This window comes from Falco biarmicus, chromosome 2 (genome assembly GCF_023638135.1).
Source record: "Falco biarmicus isolate bFalBia1 chromosome 2, bFalBia1.pri, whole genome shotgun sequence".
Lineage (NCBI taxonomy): Eukaryota > Metazoa > Chordata > Aves > Falconiformes > Falconidae > Falco > Falco biarmicus.
The window spans coordinates 65351348-65366441 of record NC_079289.1 but is presented as its reverse complement, the minus strand read 5'-3'; the positions used below and the strand labels follow the sequence as shown (position 1 = coordinate 65366441).

The following is a 15094-nucleotide window of genomic DNA, read 5'->3' as shown; positions in this document are numbered from 1 at the left end:
GTCTCTCCCTTTGGTGGCCAGCCCAAGGTCAGCAACGCAGGCTTTAAATACCAGCGGAGGCAAGCAAACAGCAGGCCCCCTTCAAGCAGCTCTGGGTACATTAAACACAACAAAAGGCTGCAGGCTGAGGGGTTGGCACAGCAAAGGGACTGGGCCTGGCTGTGGTGGCCACGAGGCCGGGGTGTCGGGGCAGTGCTGGACGCTGGCAAGCAGCCCTGCATGGTCAGATGAGGAAAGTGGGCGCCGGCTGAATCCTGCTGGACTATACAGCAAGAGGGGGCTTAGACCAGCAGCCCTCCTGCAGAGTTGTCCACTGGTCAGCAACGAGTGTCCTGACCAATTGCTGCAGTGGCCAGGAGCCCTTCAGCAGAGCCCACAGAATAGCCATCGCTCCATCCTACCTTGATAAACCTCTCCAGACAGGCAGCGCTCCTTTTCACTCGCCTGCACAAACTTTCCATGAGAATCCCGTATTTGTCACAGCTGCACGTGGGTCGTGCCCGTGGCTCAGCCGTGCCACGCAGCCGGTGTGTCACAGGAGCTCCGATTCCAGCTCTATGCACTAGTGCTTCCCCCTGCTCTTCCCACAGGTTTCTCACCCCTGCTTGCCCCCATTTTCTGCATCCCTCTGCACACAGGCGCTGGTGCCCTCCACTCACAGCTTTCCATCCCCAGTATTTCATCCACCTCATGTGGCAGAAGATAGAAAAGGGAGGTTCCCCTGGCCTGCTGTGCAATTCAGTGGATAAATAAAGGTATCAAGGCCTTCTGTCAGCTCTGTGCAGCCATATTTTACCCTTTGTTCAGAAAAGATCCAGAGAAAAATCTGTCTTTACAAATCTTTCCTCCTTTTAACCCAAACATTTCCTCCAGCCTTTCAGGGGAAACACCAAGTTCTCAGTCGGTTGGTTTGCAGGATGGTGGAAAATCCCCAAGTTTCCAATGGAAAATTTCTAGACTCGGTACCCATGCACATAAGAATGTGCAGCTCTTGATGGCCCTTCTCTTTTCGTGGTCTCTGCTGTTGCAAAGCAGAAGAGGGACACAAGATGAGCCCATGAAGGCTGTTCCTGGCTCAGGAGCAGGCTGCTCACATCCATGGTGTGCAGCACACAGCCCTGGGTCCCCTCCAGGCCCCTCATGGTGCCTCTTTGGTTTCACCAAACACACAGATAATATTTTTGCGTGCTTTTCCAGGTCTAGGTCTTGGAAGAGGGAAGGGCTGTGCAGCAGGCAGCCGATCGGGGAGGCTCTTTGTGGCATGAAATAGAGGGGACCTGTTGCGTGCTCAGGGATGGGGCTGAGCCATGTGGGTGACCAGGCTTGTTGCTGCTTTTCTTTAGGAGTGGTTGCACTTTTGGAGTTCTGTTGTCCGATCCTACCTTTATTATGTGAATTACATACACTGTTAGCTGGGGGGTGGGGGGGTGGTTAAGGCAAGCTATTTAATGAACATAAACCTGGAAAATTTATACTTTTCAGTTTCGAAGTCAAGCTGCCACAGAAAGAAGGTATGGTTTCCTTCCACTGGGGTACCCCTTGCCTGAAAATAGTTTTGAGTCTTGGCCTCACTTACAACGCAAGCAGTAAGAGAAGCTTTACAAAGGCAGTACAACGTTTCAGAAGAAGGCTGCAACACATTTTAAATTCATGTGAAGTCCGCATCAGTCTCCCGATTCAGTGAATCACTGCAGGTGCAGAAGAAGAGCTGTGATTGCAAATGGCTGTCACATACCTGCACGTACACGCGCCAGGGGACACGTGCACCCTGACCGGTCACCTCCCAGCAGGGACGAACCCACCTGCTGAGGCAAGAGGAGCTGTGTGCAGGGCAAGAAGATGGAGAGGGTGGAGAGGGAGGTCAGAAGGGGGAGCGCAGCTTCCTCGGCAGCAACAACGGGGAGACTGGGAGGTGGTTTGCAGTCTTTAACCAAACCTGACAGGAGAAAAGGTTGAAATGTCAAAATATTCAAAGAATAAAAAAAAACTCCTGAAGTTTTAATATGTTCCATTTCAGGTCAGTTCAGTGTCAGGCTGGGTTAGCCTCTGCTGTCACATCATCTGAAGGTTTAAGCTTGAGCACTTCTTCTGCCCTGGCCAGGGTGGTGGGATCCCCAGTCAGGCAATGCGGTGTCTGAGGAAACCCCCATCCCCACGTGCGGCCCCACTGCTGTGTTGTGGGAGCCCTGGCACAGCCCAGTTCCCAGGGGCTGGGCGGAGAGACTCAGAAAATGGGGGAATTGCTACTCTGGAGGGGGTAACACAGAGCAAGCAGGTGTGAATGAATTGAACCCAAACCAAAAGCAAGCAATTTGTCCTGATTAGACATCAAAATGAAAAAAAAAAAAATATTAATCCTCATTTGGATGAAACAGCCTGGAGTAAAATATTTAATTTCTGTATTTCTAATTAGAACTGGAGAAGAAAATAAACAGCAAAGTCAACACTTACCAGTCAACAGGTATGGTGATTATAGGACTATAATAACATTACTCATACATTATACCCCTCAATGAGCTGCCTTCTAAATCTGTGAGGTTTAGTGTTTTCTAAGTATTTTTCAGGAGCGTTCATCCCTGTGCAGAGAAAATCTGCTGACGGGCACCGGGCCTGCTTCTCTGAGGTACTTCTCCCAAAGCGGCTGGATGACATTCATACAGAGACCTCAGGGGCCACAAACCACGGGTGGGAAACCGATCCTTCTCCATCGTCTGCCAGCAGCTCTGCATGGGGGGGGAAGGGGAACGATGCCTGTGTGGGTTTTGGTGGTGACATGTGTGTGGTCGCTGGGGTTGGATGTGTGCAAGGCAGAGCAGCCACCAACGGTTTGACAGCTGCCGCTGTGCTGAGTTAGTGCGATACCAGAGCTCCCAGGGAGAGAGGAGCGGAGCTGCTCAGGGCTGTCACAAGGGTTCTCCGTCCTTTTTGGCTGGGGCCGTAGGACCTCCAAGATCAGGTCATTCCCGTGGCAGTGAAGATAGAGCAGAGCACACTTGTTTGTATGCATTCCAGCAGCAGACTTGGAAGTGAGAAATACAGAAATGCAAAGTGTTGTCATATAAGAACACCACCACACATTTTCAGTGTTAGCTGTCCTTTCTGTTTTGCATCCTGCTAATTAAAAATACATTAGGATCATAGATGTACAGGATGGTCTGTGTGGGAGGGGACCTTTGGTGGTCACCGAGTCCAACCCCTTCCCAAGGCAGGGCCAGCCCCAAGGGTACAGCAGGTTGGCCAGGGTTGCACCCAGATGGGTTTTTAGTGTCTTCAAGGATGGAGACTGCACGGGCTCTCAGGGTTCCTGTTCCTTCAGTGACCACCCTCATGGAGAAGAGCTTTCTCCTTCTAGTTCACTGGAGTTTCCTTCGCTGCTACTTGTCTTTGCTGCCTCTTGTCCTTTTGCTGTGCGCCTCAGAGAAGAGCTGGGCCCTGTAACCTCCCTTTAGGCCACTGAAGACATCAGCAGGATCTCACTGCAGCCTTCCTCTGCTGCTGAGCAAGCCCTGGACACGGGGCTCCAAATGCGTCCTGGTGAGCCTGGACGAAGGGAATAACTGCTTTGCTCAGCTTCCCAGATGCACTCTTCTTTGTGCTGCCTGGCACGTGGTTTGCTTTCCTTGCACAAGGGTGCACTACTGACTTACGTCCAACTTGTTGTGCAGCGGGGCCCGCCTGTGCTGTGCCACGGGGCTCCCCTCTCCCAGGCACAGGCTCTGCCGTTGCCCTTGCTGAGCTCAGCAGGGTCTGCAGGGCCCCTCTGCAGCTGGCTGACACCTCTCTGAGCGGCAGCAGTTAATGGAGACATTACACAGCCGCAGCACCAGTGCTGGTCCCTGAGGGACACCACTCCACATGGACTGCAGCTGGATGTCCACCCAGCCAGCACTGTGCTGTGGGCTCGGCTGCTCAGCCGCCACCCATCCCCCAGCCCTCCCTGAGCCGACACACAGCTTCCCGTCTGGCTGCCACTTTGCCAGCTCTGCTGACATCAAAAGGGAAAGCCTCCACCTTTGCCCACCAGCCCACTTGTCTCATGAAAGAAAATGACCAGGCTGGCGGGCACAGTACGCCGTTAGTAAATCCTAACCACCTCCTTGTCTTTCATATGCTTACGAATAGCTTCCAAGAGGAGTTGTGTACTTAATGAGTTGTTACTTATTTTCTAACCAATACCATTTCTTTAATGATATGTAGAAATTATGCAAGCGAAATGAAGTTGCTAATGAAAATTGTTTTCGCAGTTATCCATCCAGTGTTAAATAGGAAGCAGCTGTCCACCAGCACCAAGCGACTGCCACAGGCAGTGGGCTGGTGGCACAGACGGCGTTACTTCCACAAGCAAGTCTTGTCTTTAAGTTCAGTGCTGGCTCTAAAGTCCTGGCGATTTCTTCAATAAAATGCAAGTTTCTCAGCCCATATCTACCGATGCATCACTCCTTCTCCAACTACTGACATCTTTCATTTTCACTGAAAAATATCTGACATCTTAATTAACAATTTCCAATATTGGAGGAGAAATCAAAGGGAGAAACCATCTTAATATAACCACCCACTGTTATATGACCTTGTTTTTACTTCTGTTTTTTATGTAAATGCATTTTTGTAATTCATTGATCTTAATATATTTATGTATTCAATTTGTGCATCAGCTGGAATTACATACGTAGCTTATTATACAATAAGGATATAATAAAATTATACTAACTCTATTTATGCTTTTATATTAATGCATTTATCTAATTTGTATTTTTGGAGCTTCTAGTCAAAACAGATTTTCAGCTATAATATTGTTCTGCTTTGTTCTTACCTTTTACTGTAGATACTGCTGTTAACTTGGTGCATTTTCATTTTCAGTGTTCACTGAACTTTACTAACTCCAGCTTAGAAATAAGGAAAACTAATTTAAATCATCCACCTAAATCATTTTGCTTCCTAACTCTTGCCTAATGCAGCCGGCACGTTTGAATCTAGGTTAGCAGGTTATGTATAGGTTACAGGCAGCATTGAAAGCAGCCAGGTCCTCCCTCTCTGTCAGAAATCTGGCCTTCCTTTCCTTCAAACATATTTTTCCTGCCTGTTCTCTAATAAGCAGGACCTGACAAATGTGTTTGACGCCACTGAGATGAAAGCAGTCGGCGGCGCCCCTCTCCCCTCCATGCACGCTGCCGTCACGCTGCCTGGTGCCTTCCTCACCCTCCCGTGCGCCTTCCTCGCCCTCCCGTGCACCTTCCTCACCCTCCTGTGCGCCTTCCTCACCCTCCCGTGCGCCTTCCTCGCCCACCCGTGCACCTTCCTCACCCTCCCGTGCGCCTTCCTCGCCCTCCCGTGCACCTTCCTCACCCTCCCGTGCGCCTTCCTCGCCCTCCCGTGCACCTTCCTCGCCCTCCCGTGCACCTTCCTCGCCCTCCCGTGCGCCTTCCTCGCCCTCCCGTGCGCCTTCCTCACCCTCCCGTGCGCCTTCCTCGCCCACCCGTGCACCTTCCTCGCCCTCCCGTGCGCCTTCCTCGCCCTCCCGTGCACCTTCCTCACCCTCCCGTGCGCCTTCCTCGCCCTCCCGTGCACCTTCCTCGCCCTCCCGTGCACCTTCCTCACCCTCCCGTGCGCCTTCCTCACCCTCCCATGCGCCTTCCTCACGCTCCACGCCAAGCTCTGCCCTCCTGGTTTTGCCGTCTCCTTCACGCTGTGCAGCCACACCTGGGCGAGCGGTGCTGAACTCAGCAGAGTTTTAGGTTCCCCGGCCAATGATAGATGGGAACAGGCAGGATATAATGTAAGAGAGAAGAGAACGTGAAATCCTTGACCTCATTTTCGTTAGAGCACAAACTCCGAAGTTTCGAGAGGCTCCACTTTGCCTCCTGTACAGACGCACCCTGCTGTTTCCTTTATCATCTTCACCCTGTGAGAACAGAAGTAACAACTTTTTCCTTTCAAACGCAATTTGGGATTTCGTTTCATTATTAATTATTAATCTGTTGTTTAGATTTAGTTGCCCACCGAAATCTGTGTACTGTTAAATTACCACAGTGCAGAAATCAGTGCAGAAAGAGCACTTTTTTCAGGAAGCCTCTAACTCCACATCTCACCAAGTCCCTCCGCTGGATTCACCCAAAGAGCTTTTGCTCAATGCAGAAAATGTTAAATCCTGTTGAAAACCTCCTCCATCCCTCCTTGCTTTCCCCCCTAACTTCTTTGCACCTCTGTTCCCATTTCTGAAACCTCTACATGGGAGCCTCTACAAGCCTTTTAACCTCTGGTCACCCATTTCTTTTTCATTGTTTTCAGGACACTGTGCCATCTCCTTGTCTTACTTCAGCTTTAAAAACATAATCATATGTTTGCCCTGAATATCAACCAGCTCACAGTGTAATGACTCAAAGTACCTTTCTGTTCATCCTCCTCTCCTTTCTATGGGAAACACAAATTGATCAAATCTCTGATCAAATGTCTGTAAATCTGATTTTTCTCTTACTTGGCCTGACTCCTATTTCATCATCTGAAAACCAGTTAATTCACCCCAGATTGGTGGCTATTACACTAAACTATCATGCTGCCTGATCTGAGGCAAAAAAGCGCAATGCATCTTATGGTCAGAAACTCAGCAGTATTTAGCTGACACAACAACCCTGCCATATTCCTCCAGCAGACAGGCTCAGTTACCGCTGTCCCGATGTCCAAATAATGCAAAGCTCACAGCTGACCTTACGTATGTGCCCATTTAAAGACTGTGCCCCCACCATGCATCCTGTGAAGTGAGCGAAAGGCAGGGCACACCGAAAGACCCAGCTGGAAGGGATGAAACCCTGACCCTGCTGAATTCACTTGGCAATTTTGGGGTCGACGTTACTAGAGATCAATAAAAGAGTAAGAGCATTAGCGAACAACTTTGAAAAGCAGCAAGGATGCCAGCCAGCCTGCAGGTGCTTTCCCAAACCCTAGCTCCCCTCGCAGCGGGGTTGTTCCGAGAGCCCTTTGCTTTTCCATCCCCGGGGAGCTGCTGGGGACACTTCTCAGTCCTGCTCCTCTGTGCGCAGGGTGAGCTCAGGTTCGGTGTGCGTCTCCGGACACACCAGAGCCTTTGGTTTAAAGCAGATAGAAAAGGCAGTTAAAAAATGACACTTGCATCTTCTCTGCTCTGCCTTGTCATATACCTTTTACATATAAATATATATATACTTTTATCTTACATTCTCTGAAGATGAGTTAGCACCATCAGAGATCACCTAAGGATCATTCTTGGCAGAAAACAGAAAAACGTGGATCTTCATTTCCCCAGCTGCGCAACACGGCAAACAGTGATTTTCCCCCACTCACTCCCAGTGCAACCTCTTATATCCCAACAGATGGCTACAATTTGTAGTGGGAGAATTATATCGTTTGCAGGTTAATTGGGGAAAAAAAACCCCAAACAACAAAACCTGGAGAGAAACAAGTTCTCCTTCACTTTATCTGTCCCGATAACAGCTATCACACCAAGCCTATTGCAGGCCCTAAGGGCACTCTACAATATGCGTAACTGCCAACGTACCAAGGCAGTCAAGAGAAAAGAGAAGGACATTTGATAGGAACTAACCTCTCCTTGCCAGCCCCAACACCAGCATTATCAACACCCTTTATAAAGAATCGTATCTGCTGCGGGCTGATAATGGTGAGCAGGGGCTTTCATTGGTATAGAAAGCAGATCTTGGTGACCTTCAGCGGAGAGGAAGGTATAAAAACCAAAGTATTTTTCTTGGGTGGCTGTTTGGGCACCAGTTGAATTTCTTAGTTTCCCAGGAGGACACGTTTTGGGAAAATTTTGTGAGAAAATGGCAACTTTAAATGAAAAAAAGACGTGCAGCGAACGGATGGAAAATTTCCGTCGTTTTGTCTGGAATCCAGAAACAAGGCTCTTCATGGGAAGGACCTTGATTAACTGGGGTAGGTTTTCACACATAAGAGTCTTCTCTTCTGGTATGCTTAAAAACCTTGTGGGGGGCTGGGGGTGGTGGGAATCATCCTGATGAGTGGGACATAATACGGTGGTAGATGTGTTGTAATTGTTGGAGAAACCAGTTTTCATATGTGCTTCTGAGACACGTTGAGGGCGGCCCTATAAGCTGAATCACTTAGATCAGAACATAGTTCGTGCAAATATAAGCAGGCTTTATATTGGTTTTGGACTAAATACTTCAAAAGGACAAAACTTATTAACAGTTAACTTATTAATAGCTACCAGTGATGGTTACAGTGTGGTTCTGACCTTGCGAACTAAAGGGGGTTCTGATATATGGAGAATTTTGCTTAATTGGCGGGTTTTGTCCCGTTCTCTGGAAACACATTTTGCTTTTCTGAAATTGCTTTCTAAATTATTGTCTGTTCAGTAGATCTTCTCTCTTACCACCGCATGCTAGTGCATATTTCTGCTGAGCCTCCCTGCCCATAGCCAGACTCATGTCTACAACAACGATGTTTTCTGATCTGCCCTCTAGGAAGGGCAGCCCTGACCATTGTACAGCAGATCCCTGCTCTTCCCACAGATCGTAGCTGCAAGTTTCCAGATGATTTTTTTCTACCATGAAGCCTGTGAGTGCAGCTTATTGGCCACTCGTAAAACCAGAATTTTACAGAAAATGAAACTGAAATGTGAGCCTTTCCAGTTTAGAGAGAAGAAGGTGCTACAAGGCAGCAATGATTACAGGGAGCAGTTTCTGATGGCATCCCCAGAACTTGTAGGGCACCAGCTGTGTGTAAGACACATTTCTGCACATACAGACAGAAACACAACATTATTCTGCATCTCACACCAGAAAGATAGTAAGATGACACATTTTGCTGAAGGTGATTTCAGCTGTAAAAGGCAGTGAAGTGATACGGGTCTAAAATCAACATGCCTGAAATACTGACATCTGTCATCCAGATAATGCAAGGAGCAACTTGTTTTCATCGAAGAAACACCTGGGCTGTGTCACTTAGTCCATGTGTAGGAAGTAGATAAATGCTCTTAATTTGTGAAGTTACTTCAACAAACCACACAATCTTCTATGCTTTAAATAATCAAAGCACTACCTATTTCAAAAATTCTTGTAAAACTGAACAAATTTACAGCCAAATTGTTTCTAGAAGCATATCCTTCTGAGTGTAGAGAAGAAGATCCAAAACTCCTGTCCTTTTGTGGGAAAAACCTCCCTGGGGCCCAGGGTGGAAAGGAGATGGCCATCACTGCCAGGATGGTCCCAGCCATGGAGGGACCACTGCACCACCGCCTGGCTTGGAAAGTGCTCTTTATTTATTTATTTATTTATTTATTTGTAAAAGCCCTCATTTTTTCCACAGTGTGGATCAGCCTGTACTACCTGGCTTTCTACGTGGTGATGTCAGGGCTGTTCGCACTCTCCATCTATTCTTTAATGAGGACGGTGAATCCATACGAGCCAGATTACCAAGACCAGCTGAAATCCCCAGGTACGCCCATGGTCCAGCCTGGGGTGGGGGGTGCATGGGGTGAGGGGGGGAGTTAAACCCCCCCAGGGTCCCGCAGCAGCTGGTGGGGCTGGGCTGGGCTGGGCAGCGTTGGCAGAGCCCAGGCACCAGAGGATACAAACGTGGAACAGATCAGGTCGGTTCTGCCTGAACGATCCCTGCAAAGTTTAACCTCTGCCTGGTGTGTTTATTTCATTTATGTGCTAATATATTTATATTTAAATATATTAATACATTAATGAACATACGTAAGATAATATAAATTAAGCCCTTTCTAGGCTGTGGGACACCTCTCCTCTCCCTGAAGGCGGGGGGCAGCCCCTGGGGAAACCCTGCTTTCTGCTCCAGCCCCAAAGTACCCCAGAGCGTTTTGGGGTGCCTGGCAAGACAGAGGGGTCCTGGGGCGAGCAGCCTGGGGTGGATAGCACGGGGAGTCCCTGGGAGAGCAGGAGTGCTTCCCAGTGGGGTGTGCTGTGCCTGTGGCCAAGCAAATAAACCCAAGGCAGACACATGGGGCTAGGAATAAAGATTTAGGACACGAAGTGAGACGTGGGGGATCATCAGCAAGAGATCATCAGCGCACACTGCTAAAACTTCACCCCCTTGATGGCTTGTTTTTACAATGGGAGAGAAAAAATTACTTTTGCAAAGCTGTGGCTCTAAAAATTATTCTGTCTGCTGCTGTTGTATTTAGAAGTTTCCTCTCCCAATGTTCAGGAAGTTTGGCATTTGCTGGAAAAATCATTCCTGTAAAATATTAAGCGTTGCTTTTTCAAAAGCTGTTTCTCATGCTGCAGTATGATCTGTTTCTTTAACCTGATGTGACTATTGTAACTGCTATTGTTAACAAGTCCTGGGGAAATCCAGTGCAATTGCTGGGATAATTTTGCAAGCTGTTCTGACAACAGCATGGATAAATGTGAAAAGAAAAAAGAGTTTAGCAGCAGTGGAGGCTTTAGGGGGTTTGGTTGAAGAACTCACAGCTGAGATGGTTCCTGTACATGGTTAATCCTTCCCCGCAAAGCCTGGGGATCTCCCACACTTACAATAGTGAGTCTTGATGCAGCGTAATTGCTATTGTAAATTTAAATAAAAAAACCTGTGCCTGGCATCTCTCCTCTGCTTTGCCTTCCCTTTTCTTCCCCCATGAAGGTGTAACATTACGACCTGACGTTTATGGGGATAGAGGACTACAAATTTATTACAACGCATCCGACAACAAAACCTGGGAAGGTTTAGTGACAACTCTTCAGACTTTTCTGACAGGTAAAAATGAGGTTTCCTGCATAATATTGAAGAAACATGTTCTTCATGTTACGGTCTGACGACCTTAACTCAGTGTTTCCATTTTCTGTTTGTCCTTCTGAAATGACAAATGTTGAGCGGAAAACACATCTTCTGAAAGGGACAAACAAATCACCTCATGAATCTATAAATCAAACATATGTAAACACATTATTAAAAGCAGAGCCTTGTTTCAGAGGTTTTTTACATTGTTTAATCCTAATTAGTTGTAATAAAATAGCCCAATAGAAGGTCTGAAGGAAGAGGAAAGAAAAAAGGTCTCAAAACCTAGCCTCATCCAAATTCATCTAATACTGTCTGTTACTACAAATATCAGTGCCATAGTAAGTCTTGTGAAGCCATTGCGTAGTGTCATCAGAGTATAGTCAGAGTAGGTTAGCTACTCCATTGCCTGTTTATCTTAACGCGTTTATATTCCTTTTGAGCCTTAATATCATATTTCTGTGTTTCTCATACACATATTGAGAAAAATCATATTTGAAATTGACTTTATATGGAGCTATCAACACAAATTGCCAGTCTTAACTCAATTTGATCTCCTGCTTTGCTTTGCCTGAGTGTTCTAAAAAAACCCCAACAACCCCCTGGAACAATTTAAACTTTCTTCACTCTGTCTAATCCCAAGTTCACTTGAAGTACAGTCTCCCATGATATAACCTCCAGCCTGATATTGGGATGTATAACTTAGGCATGAAAAACTTCAGAGGTGAATTTTTCTTTCTTCCTTCACACATCTAGCATATACACCTGCTGCTCAGCACCTGAACATCAACTGCACCAGTGACACATACTTCTTCCAAGACACCTTCGACGGCCCAAATAAAACAAAACTATCCTGCAAATTTACCTCAGATATGCTTCAAAACTGCTCCGGCGCCACAGATCCAACTTTTGGATTTCCAGAAGGAAAACCCTGTTTTATTATAAAAATGAACAGGGTAAGTACAAGCTCAAGGTGCTGAGCAGGAGAGAATTCACTGAGAAACCCCCCATAGCTCGAGTCTCCGCTGCAGAGCTGCTGTATCACCTGCTGCCACAGCCTCGAATCTCTGCGTCGTAGTGGGAAGAAAAATTCACGTGCTTTTCCTCAGGGACCTCCAAAGTTACCAAAGAAATAGTGAGACTCTGTCACCACCCCAGAAAAGTAACGTAGGGCAAAGTGATCTCAGAACCGTCTCTCTAAAGCGCTGGCTTCTGCGCCGTTCCGTCAGCATCTCTGCGGCGCTCCCATCCAGCCAAGTGGCACCTGGAGCAGTTTGGTTCTGCCACACCGCGACCCCGTGCCTTCAGCCGAGGCGTTGAGATGTGACAGTAACTAAAGTGCCTGCAGAGGGGCGATACTTGCACACCTTATTTCTCCAGGCTGCAAAGCAAATCTTTAGCAGAACCTATAAAAACTAAATTCAAACCTGGTATATGGTTTTCTCAGTGAAAACCACCCATACGTGTTTTGGAGAGGAAAAAGGGAATCTTCTATGCTTCCTTTAATTTCTTCAGGACATAGACAAAGGGAATCTTCTATGCTTCCTTTAATTTCTTCAGGACATAGACAAAGGCATTTTCTTTTTGGTTTTGGGTAAAATTATGAGCCTTCTAGTTGAATTTTGATAGAAAGTGAAGAGCTCAAATTATCCTCCAGTTCCTGATAGACAAAAATTACTTGATTTTAGGTTTGGCTTGCACCCCAGGCATTTTCAAGAATCTGTGCAAGATCTGAGAGGAGAGCTGTGCCCCCGATTTTGGCAGGTGAAACGCAGGCTTTTCCCCAGCGTGCCTCTGCCTCCTCCAGCAAGGCTGTGTGCCAGCCCCAGCAGGGGAAAGGCACATGGACGGTGCCTGGGGAGCTTTACCCCCTTTCACCTTTGCTGCTACACCATGTGATCCCACTATTTTTGTAGGATCAAATGGGCCCAAGGTTTTCTAACCAGGTATAAGATGAAAAGCACAGAGATTCAGCTTTTCCTTTATCGTCATGCAACTAGGCGTTTTAAGAGACCCTCGCCTGTCTGGGCATCAGAAAGAGCAAGTGGCACATGTGGGTGAGCCCGCTGGGCTTGCCAGGAGGTGCAGTGCTACCTGCCCTGGCCAGGCAAGAGCCCGCCTGCAGTGCCCATCCCAGGATGTCCTGCTTCCTAAACATCCAGCCGCGACACGGCTCCTCACCCAGGTGCACAAGATGAGCCCATCTGCTTGACAGTGCCTTACACAGAAACACATGAAGCGGCCTTTAAAGCTCCGTTAATTGTTTGCTCGCTTTTCTCTCAAAAACAATTTCCAAGACCACCAAGGATGTGTTTTCTATTTCAGATTATCAAGTTTTTGCCTGGCAATGGCACTGCACCAAGGGTGAACTGCACATATGTGGTAAGTGAATGAGGTCTGAGTCTCAGTAATTTCAAGCACCGCAGCTCCAATAGCAAATGAAGTGCAGTTGTGACCAGACAGATTACCCTGCAGCTCTGGAAATAAGATTATTCTGGCCAAATACTAGACATATTCTCAGTTATGTGCAATTTCTTGCACCAGCAGACATTAAGGGGAAAAAAAAAAAGTTTGCTTTATTTTAAATCACCTGAAAATTTTGTTTTTTCGTGCTGCACGGGACATTTGCTGTTTGCTTTCAGCAACCGGCAGTGAAGTTCACACCTCAGAGCAGCTTCTTCAGGTTCTCTGCACATTTCAGCGGGTCCCTGAGCACTGAATTCACAACTGCTATGAAAGAACACTTGCCTGTTTTTCTTGGCAATAATAACAGAGGGAGATTTATACTTTTATTTGAAAAATAAGACCGGTGCTAAGCAGACTGCTGAACTTGAGTTTTAATCCACACTACACGGCTTTTAGCAGTGAAACACTTGCCCGAGGCTGGCTTACAGCTGCCTAGCCAATGACGTTTTTCTTACCTTACAAACAGGGTGATGAGTCTCACCCGTTGGAGGTGGACTACTACCCCGTGAACGGTACCTTCAACCTGCACTACTTCCCCTACTATGGAAAAAAGGCACAGGTGGGTGTAACATCACTTTTCTTCTTTATCTTTGTATAAGGTGAAGCGTATGGAGCATCTTTGCAATCTTACAAGAACTGGAAAGAAAGCTAATTTTAAGACTTCATTTTTAAAATTGGTAGTGTAAAATTAAAGAACCTTTTTTTTTTTTTTCCCCCTCCTAGCCCAGTTACAGCAATCCTTTGGTAGCTGTGAAATTTCTCAACATTATCAGGAATGTAGAACTTAAAATAGTGTGCAAAATCATTGGAGCTGGAATTACCTTTGATAACGTTCATGATCCATATGAAGGAAAAGTGGAATTTAAATTGAAAATTGAAGACTGAGCAGCTACAGAGACACTTCTGAAAAACACATGAAGAACAAACTTACCTATTATGACATTCATCCATATTTATTTTCTATGACCTCCATATAAATTTACTCAAATTACAGTGCAAAGAGACATTTTCTACTGAAAGATGACCCATATAGCTAAAAATCAAGATACCGCTCTCAGTGTGTGAAGATGAGATTATCTCGACATACATAGCTTAACATTCCACGGCTACAGTATGCTGCTGCCTTCATGCAAATATTTGTACAAAACAAATTTCCTCTAAGCTGAGCACCTGTGCCAACAAAGAAAGTAAGTATAGGACCAAAACATCATTTTCTGTCCCTTTTCAAACCATAATAAGGAATTGATGTACGATACTAAATCTCAGATATTGATAAGTAATTAGTTAGCTAGAAGAAGTAATCAATACTTTGAAATACTAGCAAGTAATAGAATTCTCAATCTCTGTTTTATAGGCTGTATAGGTTATAAAAATATATTAAAATTATCTGTATCCAAATGCATTGTTTTTTTGTACTAGTCAGCCAAGCCAAATTTTTTTAGCTGACAAATCAATGACTGCAAAAGAAGTGAACTTGAAATCTGTCCTCTAGTTTACAGATTTTATTGTACCACTTACAACTTCCATATGTATGTAACAATAAAAATGACTGGTAAGACCGTAATATCCAGTTACATCCAAGAGAACTGTGCTCATTTAACTGTTAGAGGTTGTCATTTGTTTGGGGTTTTTTTCCAGTAGAATAGCCCTGTATAGCAATGATAATCTGGAAGACGCTGAAGTAACACCAAATCTGAAAGTTGAGAAGTCTACCATGTATGATACAAAGCCACAAGACTGCAGTGTTTGTAGAGTATGTTTATGTTCTATGGAGTTCAGGATGCTTCAGCCAGAGAATAAATATTGCACAGAAAAAGATATTCAAGAGAAGACATCACTTTACACCTCCACTGCCTGGACATTTGAGGAAATGGGAAGA

At 46.2% G+C, this 15094-nt stretch overlaps 1 protein-coding gene across 1 annotated transcript; it reads left to right on the top strand.

The window, feature by feature from the left end:
• The first annotated feature begins 5613 nt into the window (after positions 1-5613).
• Positions 5614-14133, top strand: ATP4B (ATPase H+/K+ transporting subunit beta). The gene is given in 7 exon segments (XM_056329082.1): positions 5614-7920; positions 9316-9444; positions 10615-10728; positions 11506-11705; positions 13075-13131; positions 13682-13774; positions 13939-14133. Coding segments are annotated over 7 exon segments (900 nt in total). The 5' UTR covers positions 5614-7808.
• The last annotated feature ends 961 nt before the right edge of the window (positions 14134-15094 follow it).